We start from the raw sequence: 23,137 nt of genomic DNA, 5'->3' as shown, positions 1-23,137 counted from the left end.
TATATATATATATATATATATATATATATATATATATATATATATATTTATATAAATATATATATATATATATATATTTACATATATATATGTATGTATTATTTTATTTATTTGTTTTATTTATTTCCATTTTATTTGATTTAATCAACCCCTTTTATTCCTTACTCTTTGTCTATATAGATTATATATTGGTTTATATATTTATATATGTCAGTGGATGCAATGTGGATTTTTTTCATCACGCAATGAGTGGGATTATTCAGATTTGCTCTGTCTTGTGTTGTGAATTTGTTCTCTGTTGTTTTGGTTTGTTGTGAATAAAGTTTGGAGAAAAAAAACTGGTCCGAGTCACGTTGATGTAAAGCATGGATCAATACCATAATACATCCATGATCAATACATCCATGGCATGGATCTATTATAAAACGATGTAAAGCCGTGAAAGAGTATCGCGAGAAGTTCCGAGACCCAGCAGGAGGAAGAAGCGGACGCGCCCTCTCCAGCAGGAAGCGAGGAGAAGCAGTCTGGTGTCATGGCTGCTCTCGGGAACTCTGGGGCTGCGTCCAGCCCTCTGGTCATCCTGGGGCCCAAGACTAAAACTAAAAAGAAACACTTCGTGCAGCAGAAAGTGAAAGTGTTTCGAGCGAGTGATCCTGTCCTGAGTGTTGTCATGTGGGGTGTCAATCACTCGGTGAGTCAGTAAATCTCTCTACAGAGTGCTCATGTCAGTGTCAGGTATTGTTAGCATCACAAACAGCCTGTCATCTCTTCCGTAGCTTTTATTCCGCAGTTCCACTCAAAATGACGGCGTTAACACCGAGAACAGTGATTCCAAAATGTTTTGCTACCAACCCTACTGAAAAACCGAGCCGGATTTGACTGTTTAAGCAGTTTTAGAGGGGTTTGTGCTCAGCTGTGTGTTAGTAGTAAAGTGGTCCAGCTGCTCAGGCTCATTATCATACTTTCTATTCTGCTCTATATATCCTCTTACATTATTCTTCAACTCGTCTTGAATTTAGTTTAAAATCCCCTATTTCCTGTAAAACTTTTAAATGACCCTTACTTAAAACCAGAATAAGTTAAATACATGTAAAACAGGAACTTGTTTGGGAAATCGCAGTTTGTCCTTTCTCACTGTAATTCTACCTGTCCTGTTAAATATTTAAAAAAAAACCCATCAGCTTATGAAACAAGTGTTAAAACAAAGAGTGTTGATATACTAAATTAAAACATATGTGCCTGTGTGTGTGTGTGTATAATATATATATATATATATATATATATATATATACATACATATACACTATACACACACAGTGGAGTATATGTATGTATCAGTCTCCTTCCCAGAGGTCATCATAATGTAACAAAGATTGACTTTTTGATGTTGTGAATTTTATTGGCAGGACTATAAAGATTGTCCAGTGTTGTTTGGTGAATTTTTACTTAATGATTGTTTGAACTACAAGTATTATTATCTCAGAGTGCAATATGTTGTGAACCTTTTGTAAATCCATCTACATTGGTTGAATGCCCAAAATCCTTCACTAGACATGCTGTTTAAGTGACATACAGGACTGTCTCCGAAAATTAGAATATTGTGATAAAGTTCTTTATTTTCTGTAATGCAATTTAAAAAAAAAAAAAACAAACAGAAATGTCATACATTCTGGATTCATTACAAATCAACTGAAATATTGCAAGCCTTTTATTATTTTGATATTGGTGATCATGGCTTACATCTTAAGATTCCCAGAATATTCTAATGTTTTGAGATAGGATATTTGAGTTTTCTTAAGCTGTAAGCCATGGTTATGGGGCGGCAGTAGCTCAGGTGGTAGAGCGGGTCGTCCAATGATCGGAAGGTCGGCGGTTCGAATCCCGCTCTGTCCCAGTTTGCTGTCGTAGTGTCCTTGGGCAAGACACCTTACCCACCTTGCCCCGTGTGAATGTGTTTGAATGTGTATGAATGTTGGTGGTGGTCGGAGGGGCCGTTTTGCGCGATATGGCAGCCACGCTTCCGTCAGTCTGCCCCAGGGCAGCTGTGGCTACAAATGTAGCTACCACCACCAGTGAGGATGTGTATGAATGAATAATGATCTCTGTAAAGCGCTCTGGCTGTCTTGAAGGGCGCTATATAAATCCAAGTCATTATTATTATTATGATCAGCAATATTAAAATAATAAAAGTATTTCAAGGGACGGGTGGCAACCCTATTACAAATCAACTGAAATATTGCCTTTTATTATTGTAATATTGCTGATTATGGCTTACAGTTTAGGATTAAGATTCCCAGAATATTCAAATTTTTTGAGATAGGATATTTGAGTTTTCTTAAACTGTAAGTCATGATCAGCAATATTAAAATAATAAAAGGCTTGCAATATTTCAGTTGATTTGTAATGAATCCAGAATGTATTACATTTTTGTTTTTGTAATTGTCTTACAGAAAACCACAATATTCTAATTTTCAGAGACAGTCCTGTACATGGATACCTTTGCGCTGCCTTAAATGAGCCTTTAGCTGGTTCTGTGATGCAACAGCAGCTTGCAAATTTGAATGGCTCACTGACCTGGGCATCATCAGATAATTGAATTAGGAGAGGAATTGTGTGTTTGTTTTAAAAAATACATATAAATCAAGTTTTTTAGCTGGTAGATTTTTTCTCAGACACAAAAATCTCCTTTCTCAAACTCGTACTTCTGCAGATCAATGATCTCAACCAGGTTCCCGTTCCGGTCATGTTGCTGCCTGATGACTTCAAAGCAAACACAAAAATCAAAGTCAACAACCACCTCTTTAACAAGTAAGACATGCCAGTATACACCTGTTTTAATATACAAATGTTTTTGAGAATGCAACAAATGAGAAATGTATCCAAAATATTTTAAACTAGTTACATAGGCATTGTTCACACTTAAGACAAAAGCCTTTTCTTCTTCTTCCACATCAATTTCATTGTGAACTGTCAGATCGCATTTCATCCGTCATTAACATCAGTGATATGTGATTAATGCTACCATTCTGAGTTGGCAGAATTTTCCTTCTTCTCAGTCTTCTTCATATATATATATATATATATATATATATATATATATATATATATACATATACATTTATGAATTTCTCTGCTTTCACTGTACAACTTCAAAAATAAATCATACAGGCTCATTTGATGATGCAGGTGTACTTTAAAACACCTGTACTGTTTTTGAAGTCACTTCATCTTACTGCGCTTGCGGGTCACTTCAAAACAGAAGCCTGTTCACAAAAAAGTCCAATTATAAGATGCATTTAAAAAAATAATGTGTACAATCACAAAAATAGATCACATATTGGTAAAAAATCCAAACTGAGCATTGAGACCTGCAGTGTGAATAAGCAGTCTATATTGGAGTGGACTAGGAAGTTTGATATTTTGGAATAGTTTGGAAAATTCTGTGAAAAGTGATCAGTTCATAGGTACACTGTACTGTGTGTTAAAGGAAATTAAAACAACTTTCCCACCTCCTCTCTTTTGGCAGAGAAAATCTACCAGGACATTTCAAGTTCAAAGAATACTGTCCTCAGGTTTTTCGCAATTTAAGGGAGCGATTTGGTATTGAGGATCTGGATTACCAGGTGTTTTTACGTTCCTTAATCACAATTGCTTTGCTTGACCTTTGTACTGGCAAATCTTCCGGATCCCGTAGTAACTAAGCTGTGTACTCTGGCTTTCTAATTCCCAGGTGTCAATGACCCGTAGTCCCCCGATGAGAAGCAGCGATAACCAGGGAGAAGGCCTGCTCCTCAACTCTTACGACCGGACGCTGGTTATCAAGCAGATCTCCAGCGAAGATGTTGCAGACATGCACAGCATCCTATCAGAGTATCACCAGGTAACATCAATGAATGAATGAATGAATGAATGAATGAATGAATGAATAGTCTTTATTTCGGTCTTAAGCCTTGTACAAGTTAAGCCATTTTTACAAAACAAAAAAAGATTATTGGCACTTGTTTAAAAAAAGTCCATGTTGCCCTCACTGTGTTATCTGCTGCTCCTTACTGGCAGGACCCCTGCTTTATCATACATTCAAAAAGCATTTGACTATGCAAATACCCATTGCATCCTCACACATAAAGTTGATTAGATATATCTCCTTGTCATTTATAAATAACAACACTAGAGCATATCTGAAGAAATTTTAAAGTGGTGCCAATGTTTCTGTCCGTTCGTGTCCCTAGCAACACCACAAAGTGAGAGCCTACATCATCGTTAAGAAGCTTATGCCTATGGACCACGTATGGACACGTATGAAAGTAGACAGACGGAGATATAATAATAATAATGATGACTTGGTTTTATATAGCGCCCTTCAAGGCACCCAGATCTTTACAGAGATCATTATTCATTCATACACATCCTCACTGGTGGTGGTAGCTACGTTTGTAGCCACAGCTGCCCTGGGGCAGACTGACAGAAGCGTGGCTGCCATATTGACCAAACGGCCCCTCCGACCACCACCAACATTCATACACATTTAAACGGGGCAATGTGGGTAAGGTGTCTTGCCCAAGGACACTACGACAGCAACTGGGACGGAGCGGGATTCTAACCAATCTTTCCGATCATTGGACCACCCGCTCTACCCCCTGAGCTACTGCCGCCCCATATAGACAGAAACATACAGAGAGAAAGACAGAAGTCTCCTCCTCAAGTACATTTATTACATGAGAAATGAGAGTGATATGTGAGCTCCAGCTATGGATCACAGGAGCTGACGGGACATCAGGTCTTTTTATTCATCGATATCATGTGACGTCACACAGTACTCGCAGCGCCATCTTGAGGACCGACTTGCAACATGCCGTCTATCTGTTGTGCCGTGGGATGCGACAACAATATGTCTAAAAAAACGGGATTGAACTTTTATAATGTCCCCAAAAACACTGAGCGTCGAGAGAAATGGTTTGCTGCTATCAGGAGGGACCACTGGACTTCTACAGAGCAATCCAGACTTTGCAGTGAGCACTTTGTTTCGGGTAAATAACCAGGCTCGCCACCCATCCCTTGAAATACAGAATTGTTACGGGAATTAAAAGTTGCGTTCCGTATTGAACCAAAACGGAACGCAGTTTATTCTGTATTTCACAATTGTCCCATGCACGTCTGTCACACACAGGAACAACAAACTAACAGTAATAAACAAAATAAAGGAGAGGATATATTAAAGACAGCAACATGTGTTGGTTCGCTCTGTTATTTATTAATGTCATGTCATTTCATTCGTTTCAGTAAATTCAACTAAGGTAAAAACAAATATATTAGATATATTATTTCCCACTGCATGCAAAGTGATATATTCCAAGCTTTTATTTATTATATTTCTGATGATTATGGCTCACAGTTTATGAAAAGCCCAAATAAAAAATCTCAAAAAATTAGAATATTTTATAAAATCATTAAACAATTCAATCATCAAAATGATAACAGATAAAGGCTTAATATATCTTGCTTTGCATGTAATGAGACTATGTAATATATTAGTTTCACCTTGTAAGTCTAATTATTGAAATAAATTAACTTTTACACCATATTCAAATTTTTCTAATTTCACAGCCTGATGTGAAGTAGCGGTAAGCTTCGGTACTTTTAAAAGCTTTGAGAGCTTCGCCGGTGTATGGAGAAGGATTGTGGACCAGGTAGATATATATGTCCGCAAACGACAAATCTGGCAGGTTTTTGGTAGACTGGAGTGGAGTCAGTAATTGATTAGATATTATATACGGATCGAAACCTAAAGTGTCAGTTTTCTGTAGATACCATTGCTGTTCTTCGGGAGTTAAGTGAGTTATTAGGTGAGACGTCATATTGGCTGCGCAACGCGAAGGTCCCCGGTCGGTCCTCAAGATGGCGCTGACAACAAAAAATGTCACGTGACTGAAACCCATGAATAGAACAGTGTGTGTGGTGGACATGCACGTCTCTGTCTTAAGGCCCATTGATTTTCAATGCACAAGACGGATGGATCCTCCCGTCCATCTTCTGTGTCGTTTACATATGTAATCTGCTCCGTTCTGAGGGCCCTTGCAGATCCATCGCTTGACGCAGCAAAGAAACAGCCTATGTCTTGACAAAAAAGATGTTCCAAACAGAATCTTTAGGATTATTCTTCTTCCTCAGAAGCTTACAGTGAATGACATCATCAGCTCATGTAAAGCTGTGGCTGGTAAATTCATTAAAGGGAACCCTGCGTATTAAGACATGTAGGTCTTAAAAGATAAATGTTGGTATCAATTATAACAATGTGATATAAAAAACCTTTTTGATGTCTTCGTTTTTATAAAATTTGAAAATATAATTTAACTCGTAGGTCGCCATTGTTGTTTACACCGCAATGCATTCTGGGTAGTGACGTCACACGGTTGCACCTGCTGGCCCCCGTACACTGTTTTGACTGTTCAACGAGATAATCCAGAGGATAAACATGTCATCTGTTCAGCCATTTCAATTTGAACCCGAACACAAGGTCAATGAGGAAGACAACACTGAAAACATATCTCAAAACGAGCCAAATGAAGACCAAAAAAGACGGGATGAGGCGAGAGTGGGACAAAATCCCAGCAACTGCGTCTCAATGCAAACAGAGGAGGAGAGCGTTTGCTGTCAAGAGCTCGTGTTTTTGTCAGCAGCTGTTCACTTTAAGCTATTATGTGATAAAACGTATTCCAATATCAATAATTTTGGAGATTATTAGCATCCACCGCTGTCCTACGCTTTATAAATCATTAGGACAGGTGGCGCCGCCAGGATTCAATTTCGTAATAGGCACAGAAACAGTCCGTCCACTGCTCTATTTCAGAGTCTCACTCCGCCTGAATATTACACTATCCATTAGGGAGAGTTCAATAAGTATTTCAAAGATCTTTTTTCCTCAAACAAAACTTTGCAGTGACAAATTGGATAAAGTGCGCACGGCGCACTACACATGGTGACATTATTATGCGCACCTCCACACAGATGCAAACATGGTGTCAGCGCATCAGAAACACAGATGAAAACACAACTAAACATTAAAGGTGATGGCGCACCCAGAAACGAATGAAAACACGTCTAAACAGGTGGCGGTGCAACAGAAACCCATATGAAAATGCAGCTAAAAACATTAAGGTGACGGCGCACCTACAAATAAGTAAAAAAGAAAAAAAGAAAAGTACAGCACCATAAAGCATGAACTATAAAAACACCCCAAAACTCAGATAGACTAACCGACCACACGTTACAACTAGCAGATGCAACTAGCCAATGCTACAATAAAAACCCCAGCCAGATCTGGCGTCATTAAGGGTGCTTTCACACCTGTGGCCCGTTTGTTTTGTTCCGTTTCAGGGGCTGAATCGATACAGTTGTTCCGTTTCTCGTTTGTGGAGTTTGTGTTCACAAGGCAAACGTCTGTACCGTTTCAAAGCTGATAACAAATTCCATGCGCTAACCAGCTGCTCTCTGATTGGTCAAATGAACGCGGAAGGAGTTTCCTCTTCCGCACCACGGGATAAACAGCACGCCCCTTTCAGCGCAGCACAGACTGCAGCCGTTGGCTTTGGCTGATTTATGGTTCCGCGTTACACCAACGTAGAGCCTACGGCGTAAAGTACGGCGTAGGCACTGCGTCGATTTAACGCGGAACCATAAATCAGGCTTATGCGCTCGGCGCAGAGCGGAGCCTGGCAGCGGACGAGAGGCCGCCTGCCGCAGCCGGGTTTGCGCTGCTGTTCAATTCGGGCAGGGTTTGCCGAATTGAACATTGTTTAATTTCAAACAATGTTTAATTTGTGCCGTGCTGGGACGACATCCCGGCACGTCCAATAGGAGAGAAGGTGGTGGAGGCTGCACCGACTGTTCTTGCGCCGCGGTCGCACATACACAATGAATGGAGTTGTATCGGTTGCTGTGTGGATCATGTTCTCACTCCAAATAAAAAAAATTAACCGTTTCACGTCTCGATTGGAATCGTTCCGAGACCACCTCTCCTAGGTGATCTCGGATCGCTTGTTTTGTACCGTTTCAGAGCGCGATTGTTGTGTTCACATATACCAAACGTTCCGATCTTTAGGGGGAAACGTTCCCTGTTCCGGTACAACTGCTTGAAACGGTACAGGTGTGAAAGCACCCTAAATTAAATAAAGATGTTCTTGCCTATTTGACGCGAAGTCTGCGCCTCCCGTTTCGTCAAAGTCCCGGGCCAGTCCACTCAGCCTCGGGTCTGTCATCAAACGATGGACCCAGCACGTACCAAAAATAAATCCTTCAAAAAAAGGGTATGCACAGTGCGTACAGGATTCCGGCTGCTGCGCCGCTGCATTATATACAGTTTAATGCACTGGTAATATGCGCACGACTTGATCTTTTTTTTTTTTTTTTTCTTTTTTGTAGGTGCGCCGTCACCTTAATGTTTTTAGCTGCATTTTCATATGGGTTTCTGTTGCGCCGCCACCTGTTTAGACGTGTTTTCATTCGTTTCTGGGTGCGCCATCACCTTTAATGTTTAGTTGTGGTTTCATCTGGGTTTCTGATGCGCTGACACCATGTTTGCATCTGTGGGGAGGTGCGCATAATAATGTCACCATGTGTAGTGCGCCGTGCGCACTTTATCCAATTTGTCACTGCAAAGTTTTGTTTGAGAAAAAAAGATCTTTGAAATACTTATTGAACACTGAATAGCCAACCAACCTATCCTCTCCCTAATGGATAGTGTAATATTCAGGCAGAGTGAGACTCTGAAATAGAGCAGTGGACGGACTGTTTCTGTGCCTATTACGAAATTGAATCCTGGCGGCGCCACCTGTCCTAATGATTTATAAAGCATAGGACAGCGGTGGATGCTAATAATCTCCAAAATTATTGATATTGGAATACGTTTTATCACATAATAGCTTAAAGTGAACAGCTGCTGACAAAAACACGAGCTCTTGACAGCAAACGCTCTCCTCCTCTGTTTGCATTGAGACGCAGTTGCTGGGATTTTGTCCCACTCTCGCCTCATCCCGTCTTTTTTGGTCTTCATTTGGCTCGTTTTGAGATATGTTTTCAGTGTTGTCTTCCTCATTGACCTTGTGCTCGGGTTCAAATTGAAATGGCTGAACAGATGACATGTTTATCCTCTGGATTATCTCGTTGAACAGTCAAAACAGTGTACGGGGGCCAGCAGGTGCAACCGTGTGACGTCACTACCCAGAATGCATTGCGGTGTAAACAACAATGGCGACCTACGAGTTAAATTATATTTTCAAATTTTATAAAAACGAAGACATCAAAAAGGTTTTTTATATCACATTGTTATAATTGATACCAACATTTATCTTTTAAGACCTACATGTCTTAATACGCAGGGTTCCCTTTAAAAAAATCCTTCAACTTAAACTGCTATTCCTTGAAGACTCTAAACCTCGTTACCACGCCGCTTCAGTATGTTGTAGTCCAAAGTCTTGTGACTTATTTAAAGTTTGAATGGCGTCCCGAAATGACAGCATGCTGAAGGAGTGACGTCTCAGAGACAACAGTTTTTCAAGGGTGCCTGAAGACTCTGACACCAGCTGGGCCTGCAGCTTTGTTGCGGTCTCTCCTCAGTTGCTTCTTCCCTGACGGCTTGAGACAGGCAGACGGGACGGGGAGGGGCAGGTGGAGGTGGGCCCAGCATCTTCTGATGTGGCAGGAGCTAGTGATGGAGCAGCAGCAGGATCCAGGACTGATGTGGAGGATGGGACAGGGAGGCTGTGTCTTCAGGGAGGATGGCTGGGGGCAGGAGAGGAGGATGTTGAGCTGGTTTCTCAACTGAACCTGTGGAAGAATGTGTTCAATTCATTGGATCTGTCCAGACCTCCATCTGTCTACTTTAAAGCACTTTTCCACCTTAATCTAATATTTCATCATCATCATTGTGATGGTACATCAACTTCCAACAGGTTTAATGAACCTCTGTCATGGTCTGAGGGGTCTGTATCTCCTTCACTGGTACTATGTAACTTTGAGGAGCATGGTAGGAACCCTTCCACACTAAAAAACTACACATTTTTACGGCTTTGACTGCTTTACGGCATACGTCACTTCCCCCTCCTTCCCCATTCATAGTCCAGACCAAGGCGGGGCGTGGAGCGCAGAGCTCAGCAAAAGCTGGTATCATGGCCGAAGCAGCGGAAAAACCCAAGAAAATAAGTTTTATCGGAGGAGGCTAAAAAAGAAAGCGGGAGAGTAACAAGCTAAATACCCGGACAAAAAAAATAAAATGCCCGGACAAGAATAAATATTGGCCCGGCGTTCACTCGCTGGCTTGACCTGAAAGACGAGGAGGGAAATTGTGTAATTGGCAATGAGGAAGCTTTATAAAATAATAATACAATTGAATAGAATTACAGCACTAGAGGAAAGAATGCAATGCAAAGAAAATGGTTGTCCATCTTATTTGCGACAGACCAGGCGTTACTGATGATCACATTTGGAAGCGCTGGTTTAAACTTCCTCTTCCTTTCTCTCCGCTTTGCTCCTGCTCAACATCCATGACGTCTCCTCTCCATCTTGTGTGGGATTTGGGGTCTTGGTGTAATTTGGCTTCTTGATATCTCAATCAGCTGCTCCTTCTTGTACACTCCTTTGTTGCTATTATTACTCATAAAGATGATCAGAAATGAAACGGCAACAAAGGAAATCCTTCAAGCAATACAACAACACAACAGGGATAAAGTAATTCAAAAAGCAATGATATTAATGAAGAGACTTCTCGAAAAACTCCAAAAAACAATAGTAAAACAATCGAGCTACTGCAGCAAGCTGCCACTGTTAGCGGCGCTCTTCCAGGAAAAAAAAGGCAAAGAGCGTGGGAAGTAATGGCTATATATTGTATGTGTATATATGGGGCTCCAGACTAAATTTTTCCACTAGGAGCAGCAGTGCGTCTTGCTGAAAATTTCAGGAGCACCAGCACAAAATTTAGCAAAAATGTTATCAGGCCCCTGAATTTTGTGGATGGCAACTCCTCCTTGGAGATATGTACGGAAGCGTGTTGCATTCACTTGAGAAAAAAAATCTGCTCTGTTTTTCTGAATTAACGAGATAATTATCTCAGAATTCCGAGAAAGTTTTAAAGAAAAAAAAAAAACCTGCTCTGTTTTTTCTGAATTAACGAGATAATTATCTCAGAATTCTGAGAAAAGTTTTATATATAGCTCAACGGGTTGAGCAGGCGAGGCGGGTTGGATTCCAGTTGCAGCATATTTTGCCCTCACTTCCTACGTGTCTGTCTTTCACTGCACCTATCAAATAAAGTCGACAGATCCGCCTGACACCGGGCAAAGAGCCGCCTGACACCGGGCAAAGAGCCGCCTGACACCGGGCAAAGAGCCGCCTGACACCGGGCAAAGAGCCGCCTGACACCGGGCAAAGAGCCGCCTGACACCGGGCAAAGAGCCGCCTGACACCGGGCAAAGAGCCGCCTGACACCGGGCAAAGAGCCGCCTGACACCGGGCAAAGAGCCGCCTGACACCGGGCAAAGAGCCGCCTGACACCGGGCAAAGAGCCGCGAGTTTCCCACTGCTGCTATAGTTCCTTTCATAGCGTCACTTTATGGTCCAACGACACAGCACTTTCTACTCGACACGACTCCTGAATCCTGTAACCCTAATCTTGCGCACAGTGCACACGTACTAAAAATGCTGCGCGTTGCTATGGTTACTGGCGACCCCCCCCAACCCCGCCCCCCCGCATCCAGACACATGACAGGCACATACACAGACACCTGCTTCCCCTCCTCCACAAAATTACAAAAAGAAAAGAAAATGATGGAGAGGGGTGGATTTGTAAGTCGCGCTGGTGCTCCTAGTTAAAAAACTATGTTGCACGGCCACCAGAAAAGGTCGCAAAATGCAACCAATTGGTCGCAGTCTGGAGCCCTGATGTATATAGTATGTGTGTGTGTGTGTGTATATATATATATATATATATATATATATATATATATATATATATATATATATATGTATTTGACTTTGATGTTGCAGATATGTGACATATAACTTGCCGGTCCTTCCCTTCCTGCAGCATATCGTGAAATGCCACGGCAGCACCCTGCTGCCCCAGTTCCTGGGCATGTACCGGGTCAGCGTGGAGAGTGAGGAGACGTACCTGATCGTCATGAGGAACATGTTCAGCCACAGGCTGGTGGTGCACAGGAAGTATGACCTAAAGGTGAGGAGGAACTGTTGGAACAAACACATCTTTCTATACACAAACTGATGCAAACTGATTAGATGAACAGGCAGGAAGGAGACAGGCCGCTGCAGCATTAAAGGTTTGTTTGAATTTGATTGTCAGCTGCAGAAAAGAAGCTTCAAATTCCATTCTTTCAATTAAATTTCATAATATGGTTGGATCTTTTTTCTCGCAATTTCTTTTTAAAGCAATATTTCTAAGTTTAGATTAGAAAAAATGTACACTGACATCATTGAAAGTTTGTGCCGCCTTTATTTATTTATACAATCTACTTGTTCAGAGCATGAAGGGTTCAATGTTTCAGTGATAATACTAAGTTCTTCCTTCTTGCAGGGCTCTTTGGTGGATCGTGAAGCAAGTGACAAGGAAAGGGTATAAGAAATGTCTTCAACCCGTATCGTTTCATTTTAATAACCATCTTATCCTTATCCCTCTGGCTCTGCTAAACATGTATTATTTATCCTGAAGGAAAAAGAGCTTCCCACCTTCAAGGACATGGACTTCAGGAACAACATGCAGAAAGTGTATGTAACTGAGGAGCAAAGGGATAAGTTTATGGAGAAGCTCAACAGGGACGTGGAGGTGAGAGTGGTGTCTCCTACTCAGTAATGCAGGATCACTGCTCACGCTACACTCCATTGCACTATATAAAACATGTTTTTCTGTCCTATTTTTGGTTAGTGTCAGATGTTACTATTTAAGGCTGACTGATTAGTTGAAGGGGCTCACTGTGAGTGTTTGCAGAGTTCCCAGACACTGCTCAATTGCCTCTAAGCATAATGGACAGGTTTTTGACGGGGCTTGTTTGATGGGGAGTTGTTCATATTTTTAACACATTTTGCACAGCAACGGATTTCTTGAAAAATGTATTGATAGCAATGTTGAATATTGTTACCCTGGATTCACACTGAAAGCGTAAAAAATCTCCTCATGCCTGCATCGCTGCTTGGTAGATTCATACTAGTCTGTTGACGCTGCAGGAGGCGGGGCCTGCAGGGGCGGGGCATTTAGGGGGCGGGGCTTCAAGCTGCAGAACTGGAGGGAAACTAGTGCATATAGTCTATATATCTATATATGGCTGCACATCTTCAGTTTCCTCTCTCACCAGGGATCACACGTTGGGAACCTTCTTTATATTTCAGCGTTATTTCTGTGTAGATAAGAGTGAGTTTGATCCTTAACCAGGTCGGTCCTGGATCAACATCAACCATCATCGTTGGTCCCGGTGAAGCTGCAGTCTGTCTGCGGTGAACACCAAACACACCGGGTCCCAGCGGATTTGGTCATATTGTGTTTTGTGATTAATTAGCACGGTTTTTAATTATTTTGCGTTGGATCGATGTAACAAATAAAATCATTCGGACCATACAGCTCCAATTGTTTCACATGAGCAGTTCAGGTAAAAACGGCAGTTAAATCAACAAAAATGTCAGTTTCCTGGATGAAATGTATTAATTCCTAATAAGTGTGTTAGTGCACAGCTCTGCTCCTGTATGCATGTGAATGAGTGTATGTTTGTGTGTTCATGAAAGTATCTGCATTGAGGCTTCTCGCTTCGGGAATCCCGGTCTGTGATTGGACAGATTTTTCAGATTTTTCAACTTCAAATTGACGATCTGGACGCGCTGCTCCTGACGCCTCTCGACGCGTCGAGACGCGTCTCGCATGAATGGCAGCCGGACGCCTGTGACACTTTCAGTGTGGATCCAGGGTTACATTCTTTTTTATTTTTCTTCTATTGTTTCTGCTTTTTTTTTTCTCTTTCTTTTTAATACATGGAGGTACCAGCAATAACAGGCCAGAAGCCTATAAGCCAGTCTTCTCTTCATTGTATGAAGCTTTTTTTTATTTATTTATTTTTTTAATTAAAGAAAATATATATATATATATATATGTGTGTGTGTGTGTATGTATGTATGTATGTATGTATGTATGTATATATATATATATATGTATGTGTATATATATATATGTATGTGTGTGTATATATATATATATATATATATATATAAATAATGTGTGTGTGTATGTATGTGTATATCCATTAGGGCTGTCAGTTTAGCGCATTAATTAACGCGCTAAAGATTAAAACACTGTTAATTAACGCATTATGAAAATGGACGCAGTTAATTATGAGGGGCAAAATGCACAAGTATTTTGTGTGAAGGGGGTGTCGGGGGGTGAGGGGTGACATCCGCTGCTAGTCTAAAACGCAAAAAACACAGGGAAACGCACAACAAGCACACGAGTCTTGGAGATCTGTAAGAGAAAAACCAATCAGACACGAGACCAGGCAGAGACACAAGCAGGAACCAAGCACAATAATTGATACATTCTTATCTGCCAAAGTGAGTCCACATCCGGTTTGGTGCACACCATGACACCAAGCAGATGATGGTGGCTGTGTAGTACACATGCAGTGCATCTATCGTGGAGTGATCAAGTCTTTTGGAAAGCTTCCTCTAACACACTCATGGCTTGTATCCCACCAGTTTCTAGTGAAGCTGAAGATCATGGACTACAGCTTGCTGCTGGGCATCCATGATGTTGGCCGGGCCGAGCGGGAAGACGAGGAGGTGGAAGAGGTGTCCAACGAGGAGGAAGCAGAGACGGAGAACGGTCTGGTGCCGGCTCCCACCGTGGGCTCTTACAGCACGTCTCCTGAAGGAATAGCTGGTTACATGTCCTCCTGCAAGCCCCTGGGGCCCGGGGAGTTCGACCCCTACGTGGACGTGTACGCATTCAGGAGCTGCCCAGGTGAAGTGCTACGTTCATACCCGTGTATGTGTGTGTGTGTGTGTGTGTTTATATCTGTGTGGCTGTGTGTGTGTATATCTGTGTGGCTGTGTGTGTGTATGTGTATATGTCTGTGTGACTGTGTGTGTATGTGTATATGTCTGTGTGACTGTGTGTGTGTGTGTATATGTCTGTGTGTGTGTGTGTATATGTCCGTGTGACTGTGTGTGTGTATATGTCTGTGTGTGTGTGTGTGTGTGTGTATATATATGTCTCTGTGTGTGTGTGTGTGTCTGTGTGTGTGTGTGTATATGTCCGTGTGACTGTGTGTGTGTGTGTGTGTGTGTGTGTGTGTGTGTGTGTGTGTGTGTGTGTGTGTGTGTATATATGTCTCTGTGTGTGTGTGTGTGTGTGTGTGTGTGTGTGTGTATATATATGTCTCTGTGTGTGTGTGTGTGTGTGTGTGTGTGTGTGTGTGTGTATATGTCTGTGTGACTGTGTGTTAGGGCTGGGCGATTATACGATCTCGATTTGTGATGGCGATCAAATTAAGTTCGATCATGGTGATCAGCTGTGGGTATACTTCACTATCACGTGCAAAACATGCTGCAGCAAAGTGCACGACAACCAATCACAACCCGCTTTCCTGGCACCGCGCTGTCTGCATTAATTGATCATGCGCATGACATGCTGCGGCAAGTTGCATGACCATAGGCAGTAAACATCTGCCTCCCCTGCACCGGTGGGAGCAAGCGTGACCAGAGAGAATAAAACTACAAGACATCAACAACCGCAGGCTAGCGTTAGCTTAGCTTCGAGCCGACCGGGACTCACGGTTAGCGGTTATTTATTTATTTATTTTGCCGGACAACTTCTTCCGAGCGACCCTCCGAGACGGGATTCAGCACTCTTCTGACACCATGATGCTTTGCTTAGGCAGTCGGTAAGGATCCAGACGATCCAGTGCGTGCGCGCGCGTGCGCTCAGCGGAGTGAATGTGTCGGAACGCGGAGGCAACAAGCAGAGCTCACCAGATGACACCGTAGGCCCTGCGTTTGTAACGCGGGACCATAAATCAGCCTTAAGTCCCTTTAGGCTAATACTGTGAGAAATAACCTCTCATAATAGCGGTACTACAGTTAATAAATGTAATAAATGCTCCTACTGCCGTTTCTGCTGGCTACTGAGTCCCGTAAGTGGCGAGTGAATTTTAACTCCTTAATTACTAACCAGCGTCAGAGTCACGCACAGTACACAAACTGTGATGTTAGAGAGCCACCTTTTGGTCAATTTAAGCAACAGCATCGCCAGCTGCTTGACAGTGGCTCAACTCATTAGTTTACTGTTTTTGTTGTTAATAATGCCAAAAATTGCAATTTTATCTATGCAATTGTGAAAAAAATGGCAAAATAAATGAAAAACTGTGAACAACCGCATTCCGTAGGCTATTCGGTACTCGGTATTCAGCCAAGTCTTTAAATTTTATTCCGCTTCAGTTTCGGCCTCAAATTTTCATTTCGGTGCATCCCTAGTTTTTTCGGTGGGTACCACTGGTAGCATTCTGGATTCTTGTTAAAACATGCTATTTGCTTTATTTGTTAATAAAAAAAAAAACTAATCTCTGGTTTCTTTCTATTTTATTCCAGAAGGGAGGGGGGATCTTCTGATTTAAAAAATCGTAATTAAAAATCGAGATAATTCAATATGGGAAAAAAAATCGTGATCACTTTTTTTGCCATATCGCCCAGCCCTACTGTGTGTGTATATGTCTGTCTGACTGTGTGTGTGTGTGTGTGTGTGTGTGTGTCTGTGTGTTAGGGCAATCCGCACTACTGTATTACCAGATCACACCATGCTAAGAAGAAGAGTGGACCCTGGGCTTTTCTCTCTCCCCTGAAAAGCCTCCTGCTATAAACATGATATAGATTCAGGTTGAAATGGAAGCCATTGTGCTAATTGTTATCTCTCAGGGATGACCCCATACCATTTTTTTCACACCGAGTACGAGTATTTTAATTTTTGTACTTGCTGATACAGAGTACTGATACGATACTTCTACCACAAGAATAACTAGGCTAAAAATGCACGAAAAATGCAATGATTTGGAAGACAAGTTTTATTTGCAACAGATAAATTCAATAAAAATAAATAAAATTAGTAGAATAACTATTTCAAACAAAAAATAATCTTTTGTGTAAATAAAAAGTCTCCACACTGGCACTGTCTTCACATTTAAGAAAATATCAAACATATACCGTATTGGCCCGAATATAAGACAATGCCCTCTCTTTCAAGACTCAAGTTTGAAAAAGGACTTTGAACACCAAACTTCAATTTTTATACAGAAAATAATTACAGTACATTTTGCGAGTACGAGTATATGAGAGCAGTATCGGCCCCAGATACCAATACTGGTATCGGTATCTGGGGCCGCCCTAGTATCTTATTATTTTGACTATAACACACTGAAGGAAATGACTATATTGATGATATTAATTTTTAAACAACAAGCTTCTGGCTCCGTGTCTTTGACTGCAGCTGTTGACACGGGCTCGGTAAAATAACCCCAGGTATTTTCTGATTTTAATTTCAGGAGCCCCTCAGAGAGAGGTCTACTTTATGGGCCTGATAGATGTCCTCACACAGTACGACACCAAGAAAAAAGCTGCTCATGCAGCCAAAACTGTCAAACATGGGGTGAGTAGCACAGGAGAAGAGCGAGCTGCAGGATCTCCAACACACTCCTTTGCTCTCACGCACAGAATAACAGTTTCTGCTTACATTTCCATAAATGTTTAGTCAATCCAGATGATGCTGATTTCCTCTTTGTGGCTTCTCTTCTCTCTGTTGCAGGCTGGCGCTGAAATATCCACAGTCCACCCTGAGCAATATGCCAAACGTTTTCGTGACTTCATTACCAACATTTTTGCATAACACTTGAGCGGAAACACTGCCACAAGTCACTTCAGCTGATGGCTAAAGACTCGGACTATAGACCAATGCTAGTACACAGACATGGATCATTCTTCAATTTGATGATCTAAGGCAAAATTTTAGTTGTAGCAATATCATTTAATACTTATGATGCATATATTTATTGAGGATGCATTTCTATAGATGTTAAACACTATTAAAGGAGTCACCCTGGAGCAATAGTTTATCTGAGAGCTGATTAGTGTTGGAAACTATTAAATTATGTTAGCAGCAGATTAGATTTCCCCTTTTCATTTTGCTCAGGATTTCTAGCCATAAGCTGAAGTTAATAGAAAATGTTTATTTAAAGATTTGTTTTTTCACACTGACTTAGATGAAAATAAATATAACTCACATACATGAACAGTAGTTTTCAGATGGCGTGCTTAGCTTGGTATAACAAGTCTAGCTTTATTCAAAGGTAACATAACTAGCTGTTTCCACCTCAAATGTTAAAATGAAAATATCCTGAAGCTTTCAAGGATATATGATATATTTATATCAGTCTCATTAAACATTGGAAATGAATAATCTCTCTAATAAGAGCAACACAGATGGGTAACAAGCCTTTGGGCATTTTCTGAGTTATTTCTTGAACTCTAAACATTAATAGAAGGTAGAATTGATAAATGGCTTTAGTTGAGATGATTGAACATTACATATGTTTATAGATGTAGGCTATCTGGATTTTTAGTGCCATATGTTTGGGACATAAGCTTTATCAAAGCAGATTTTGCACTTTACATCTAGTTGATTTGGCTTGGTGGCAGAGCAGAGGAAACTATTCCAATAGATCAAATATTTATTTTTTCTAGAAATGTTGATAAATTCCTTACATTTTCAGAAAATCTTCATTTGATTGACGAAATGTCTACTGTGTGAAAGGATTTGGCCTGTGAACAGTCTTCCTGCCTGGACTGTTCAGACGGCAGGGCCTGGAGAGAATGAGCTGGTACGTCTGCAGCCACAACGCTGGAGCTGCTCATGAAGGAACCGGATCATTCCTGTCATCATGAAGCCTTTGTCACTGTTTGATTTAATATGAGAACTTCCTGAAGGTTAACCTTTCCATCATACTTCTGAAAAGACTTTATGAATACATTGTAAAAGTGTGTTTTGAAGTGGCAATACTGCATGAAGCATTGTGATAAGCAAGGTTTTAGAAAAGAGTAGTAATAGGGACCATCAAGCAATTTAACATTTAATATTTCCTTATAGAAAGTGTGCTATGTTAAACATTGACAGGAACACTAAATTTCAGCATCTTGGCCTTAACGCAACAATGAGATGATTCACCATTCCTAAATGCCGACGGGGCAGTGGAGATGCGAGGATCTTCTCTGTACGACGCCTCGTCCACCCAGTAACTGGACATGTATCTTATTTTATTTTTTCTTTAAATCAGCTTTTTGACCAAAATATATTTTAAGTTTATGGAAAGTGTTTGACTTGTTATTTTCATGAAAATGTTTTGTGTTTGCACATGATTGGCAGGAAAGTTTTATCTCAGTTTTAACTAGTGCTGTCAGGTGATTAAAAAAAATGAATCTAATTAATTACACGATTTATTATTAATCACATTTGAATCTCATATCTGCTAAAGGTCTCCAAATAAAGAATTAGAATTGTAGGACATTGCAAAATTGCAGTGCATGACTAATCAATTAAATACACAATACAGGAAGAGAAGATTTGAAATCCACATTTTTATTGGTTTGTTTCATGAATGAAATTCAAAAGAAAAAGCTCAAGCTGATCAGCAAACCAATTAGGCCAGGTGCATTATTCAAAAATGCAATACAAATACAGTTAAATAAATAAAATTCAGAAATATAATACAGCCGAGTCTCAAATAGGCACTTAAGCAGACTCTCAATTCAGAATGAAAACTAAAGCTGACTCAATACAGCAATTCAAGTACTAGTAGCTGTAACGTTTACAGTGGAACTTGTCCGGACATGTTTAGTGTTTAAATGATAATTCAGGCTGGAGCAGCTCCGCTGATAGGAACATTCTTTTATACAAAATGTACAAATCACAGCGTTATTGTTGATAGTCCCGTGTTCTTTCTTTTTATACATAAACTTGCCGTTCAAAGGCCCAGTAGAGATTAGCTGAGTCTCCCCTGAGTCGTCCAGGTCTTTGTTAGTTTGACCAGCAGCAGGAGGGAAGTGACCTGTTACTGCCCAGTGAACTACGGCTCCCTCAATGGGACACATTTAAAATACCCCCGCATTTAGCCACTCATAATTAATTGCGTTTAATTTTCATAACGCGTTAATTAGCAGTGTCATGAATTAATCTAATTAACGCACTGAACTGACAGCCCTAGTTCTAACTGCACAAAACTACACATAATGTGGATGGAGAAAAGGGGTGTGGGTGTGTGTGTACCCTGATTTAAATCTGGAGAGTTCAGTTTGCCACAAAAGCTTGAAAGGAAACTTTCAGACAGTCATCTTTGATCCAGGAGCTTCACTTGAACTAAGGATGCCCTCTGGGTGGAGGTGAAATGTCTTCCAAAACCAGGTAAAAAGGAACTGATTCAAGCCTTTTTCATTCACCACATCTGTTTGACTGAGAGTCTGCACTGGAGATTTGAGTCTGTTGATTTAAACTCCAGCGATGTGTTTGTTAAAGTAAATGCATATTGGGAGTAAATTGGTTTATGTGCATCAATTCTTTGTACATTCAAACTTACAGAATTTAATAAGAAAATATAGAACTATTGTGGTTATACAGTTGGTGTTACATACTTTAATGTTATTACTGTAACAGATAAAGTGGAGAGTTATTCAGAAGAAAACCCCAGCAACCGCAGCACAGCTGAGCATGAGAGCATTCACACGCTCTTACGCCACACCGGATTCTCACGCTAGGAAAACAACCAACAATTATTTTATTTGATCTACAGGACTGTCTCAGAAAATTAGAATATTGTGATTTTCTGTAATGCAATTACAAAAACAAAAATGTCAACTGAAATCAACTGAAATATTGCAAGGCTTTTATTATTTTAATATTGCTGATCATGGCTTACAGCTTAAGAAAACTCAAATATCCTATCTAAAAAAATTAGAATATTCTGGGAATCTTAATCTTAAACTTAAATAACATTGTGACGACACCAGCGTGGTTGGACTCATTTCCAAGGCAGATGATCAGCAGTCTGGTGTTCACACAACAATCTGACACTGAACTCAGCAGAAACAGAGCAGATCATCGTAGACTTCAGGAGGAACAGAACCGTCCCACTTCCCTCTCCAGTTCTAGTTCCTGGGAGTCCAGATCTCTGAGTTCCTGGGCACACGACAGCACAGCGGTCCTAGAGGAGGCTCAGCCGCGTCTCCACATCCTGAGAGGGAACAGGACAGGGCCCAAGCCTCCATGGGGCCCTAGGGGGCCCTCTATTACTGCCAATAATACTGATTATTGATCAGTCACACACCCACTATAAACTTATTTCATGTTCTTCCCTGTCATTACAAATACACTTGTAAAACTAGATGAAAGAACTTTTTGTTGTAGTTAGATTGCAATCCACAGTGATTAAGACCATGGAAGCAGAACAACAGATTAACAAACTTGCAGAAAAATCTTTCAATTAATATTTTGCAAAGTCGGCAACTGCCCCCACTGGGGACTTTCCTAACTTGAGGAAACTTTTCACAATTTCCTTGACACCAAACGTTACACTAAGACATGCAAACATACCTTTATCTTTCCGTTTTTTTTCCTCTTCATCTTTCATCCTCCTTCTTTTCTCTGCTCCTGACAGATAAGTCAGTTTTTGTGACATTGTGTGCGTGTGTGCGTGCGTGCGTGCGTGCGTGCGTGCGTGCGTGCGTGCGTGCGTGCGTGCGTGCGTGCGTGCGTGCGTGCGTGCGTGCGTGCGTGTGCGTGTGTGTCCTGTGTAGAAGTCTCATTGATAGTCGCAGAAATTGCATGACACAATATTAAGTTAAGGGTCCCATTTTGTTTTTTCAAATTTCAGGCCTAATTTCCTTAGTTTCTATTTTTATTTATTATTATTATTATTAATTATTATTATTATTATTATTATTATTATTATTATTATTATTATTATTAGCCTATATTTCTTTATTTGGTATGGACATCACAATAACATAGGACAAACCAAATGCACTGTTTGAGTGTTTTAGCATACATGCTAATTTGCAACACTTGTCCACAGGAGGCTTTTAAAAAAATAATATAAATACAATACAATAAGATATACAATAAAATTAGAGGATGACATAAGATATAAAGCAAAGACAACATTCAAGAGCAGAACCAGACCTGACCTATTCATGTACGCACTGTTTAGACTTGAGCCATAGTTTGAGTCCTCTGTTGAAAATATTGCCACACGTTTCTAATTTTAAATTAGTCGGTAAAGAATTCCAGAGTTTTGCACCTTCACAGAAAAAGCCGACTCACCAAAAGAGGTCTTATACTTTGGGATACGACAATCACCATTGGTGCAGGCCCGTGTGGTTACTCTACCAGAGCTCTGATGCCTAATAACCACTTCAGAGAACAGGGGAGAAACATGATTATGTAAACATTTACAAACCAGTTTAAGACTACTAAAATTCACAAAGTTTTCAAAAGTTAAAAGGTTGTGTTTTCTTAAAATTTCACAGCGGTGCCATCTCATAGGTTTCTGATCCATAATTTTTATTGCCTGCTTGTATAATGATGTTATAGGTTTTACAGTTGTTTGAGAGGCAAATGACCATGATGTGATGCAATATGACAAATGTGAAAAGATCATTGCATGCATGTATAATCGAGCAGTTTGACATGACAAATTCCTTCGAATATAACGAAATAAATTTAGATTTGGTTTGACCTTCTTGGAAATTTGCTTAACCTGACTGTTGAATTTTAAATTCTTGTCCAGAATAATGCCTAGGTACTTGACTTCAGTCACTACATCAATTTTTTCCTGGTCGATCCATACCTCAAATATGTCATTAGCAGCCCTATCACGTATAGAGAAACACATGGAGACAGTTTTCTTTACATTAAGAGTTAAATATGACAGCTCAAGCCATTTATGAATGTTTAGTAGTGCCTGTGTCAGCTGCTCGCCTGCCAAGCTTGGTGTTTTTGCGGACACGTAGATGACAGTGTCATCAGCATACATCTGGCAGTTGACACGCGGACAGCAGT

General features: G+C 40.6%; 1 protein-coding gene across 1 annotated transcript; it reads left to right on the top strand.

The window, feature by feature from the left end:
• Positions 1-361: 361 nt before the first annotated feature.
• pip4k2ca (phosphatidylinositol-5-phosphate 4-kinase, type II, gamma a) lies at positions 362-19,390 on the top strand. The gene is made up of 10 exons (XM_061735146.1): positions 362-691; positions 2,711-2,808; positions 3,527-3,623; positions 3,731-3,880; positions 12,077-12,223; positions 12,581-12,619; positions 12,716-12,829; positions 14,740-15,004; positions 17,577-17,680; positions 17,837-19,390. The coding sequence occupies exons 1-10, from the start codon at positions 533-535 to the stop codon at positions 17,915-17,917; spliced, it is 1,254 nt and encodes a 417-aa protein (XP_061591130.1). The 5' UTR covers positions 362-532; the 3' UTR covers positions 17,918-19,390.
• The last annotated feature ends 3,747 nt before the right edge of the window (positions 19,391-23,137 follow it).

The sequence above is a fragment of the Cololabis saira genome, chromosome 12 (genome assembly GCF_033807715.1).
Source record: "Cololabis saira isolate AMF1-May2022 chromosome 12, fColSai1.1, whole genome shotgun sequence".
Lineage (NCBI taxonomy): Eukaryota > Metazoa > Chordata > Actinopteri > Beloniformes > Belonidae > Cololabis > Cololabis saira.
The sequence above is the reverse complement of the archived record's forward strand: the minus strand, read 5'-3'. Positions and strand labels throughout refer to the sequence as shown.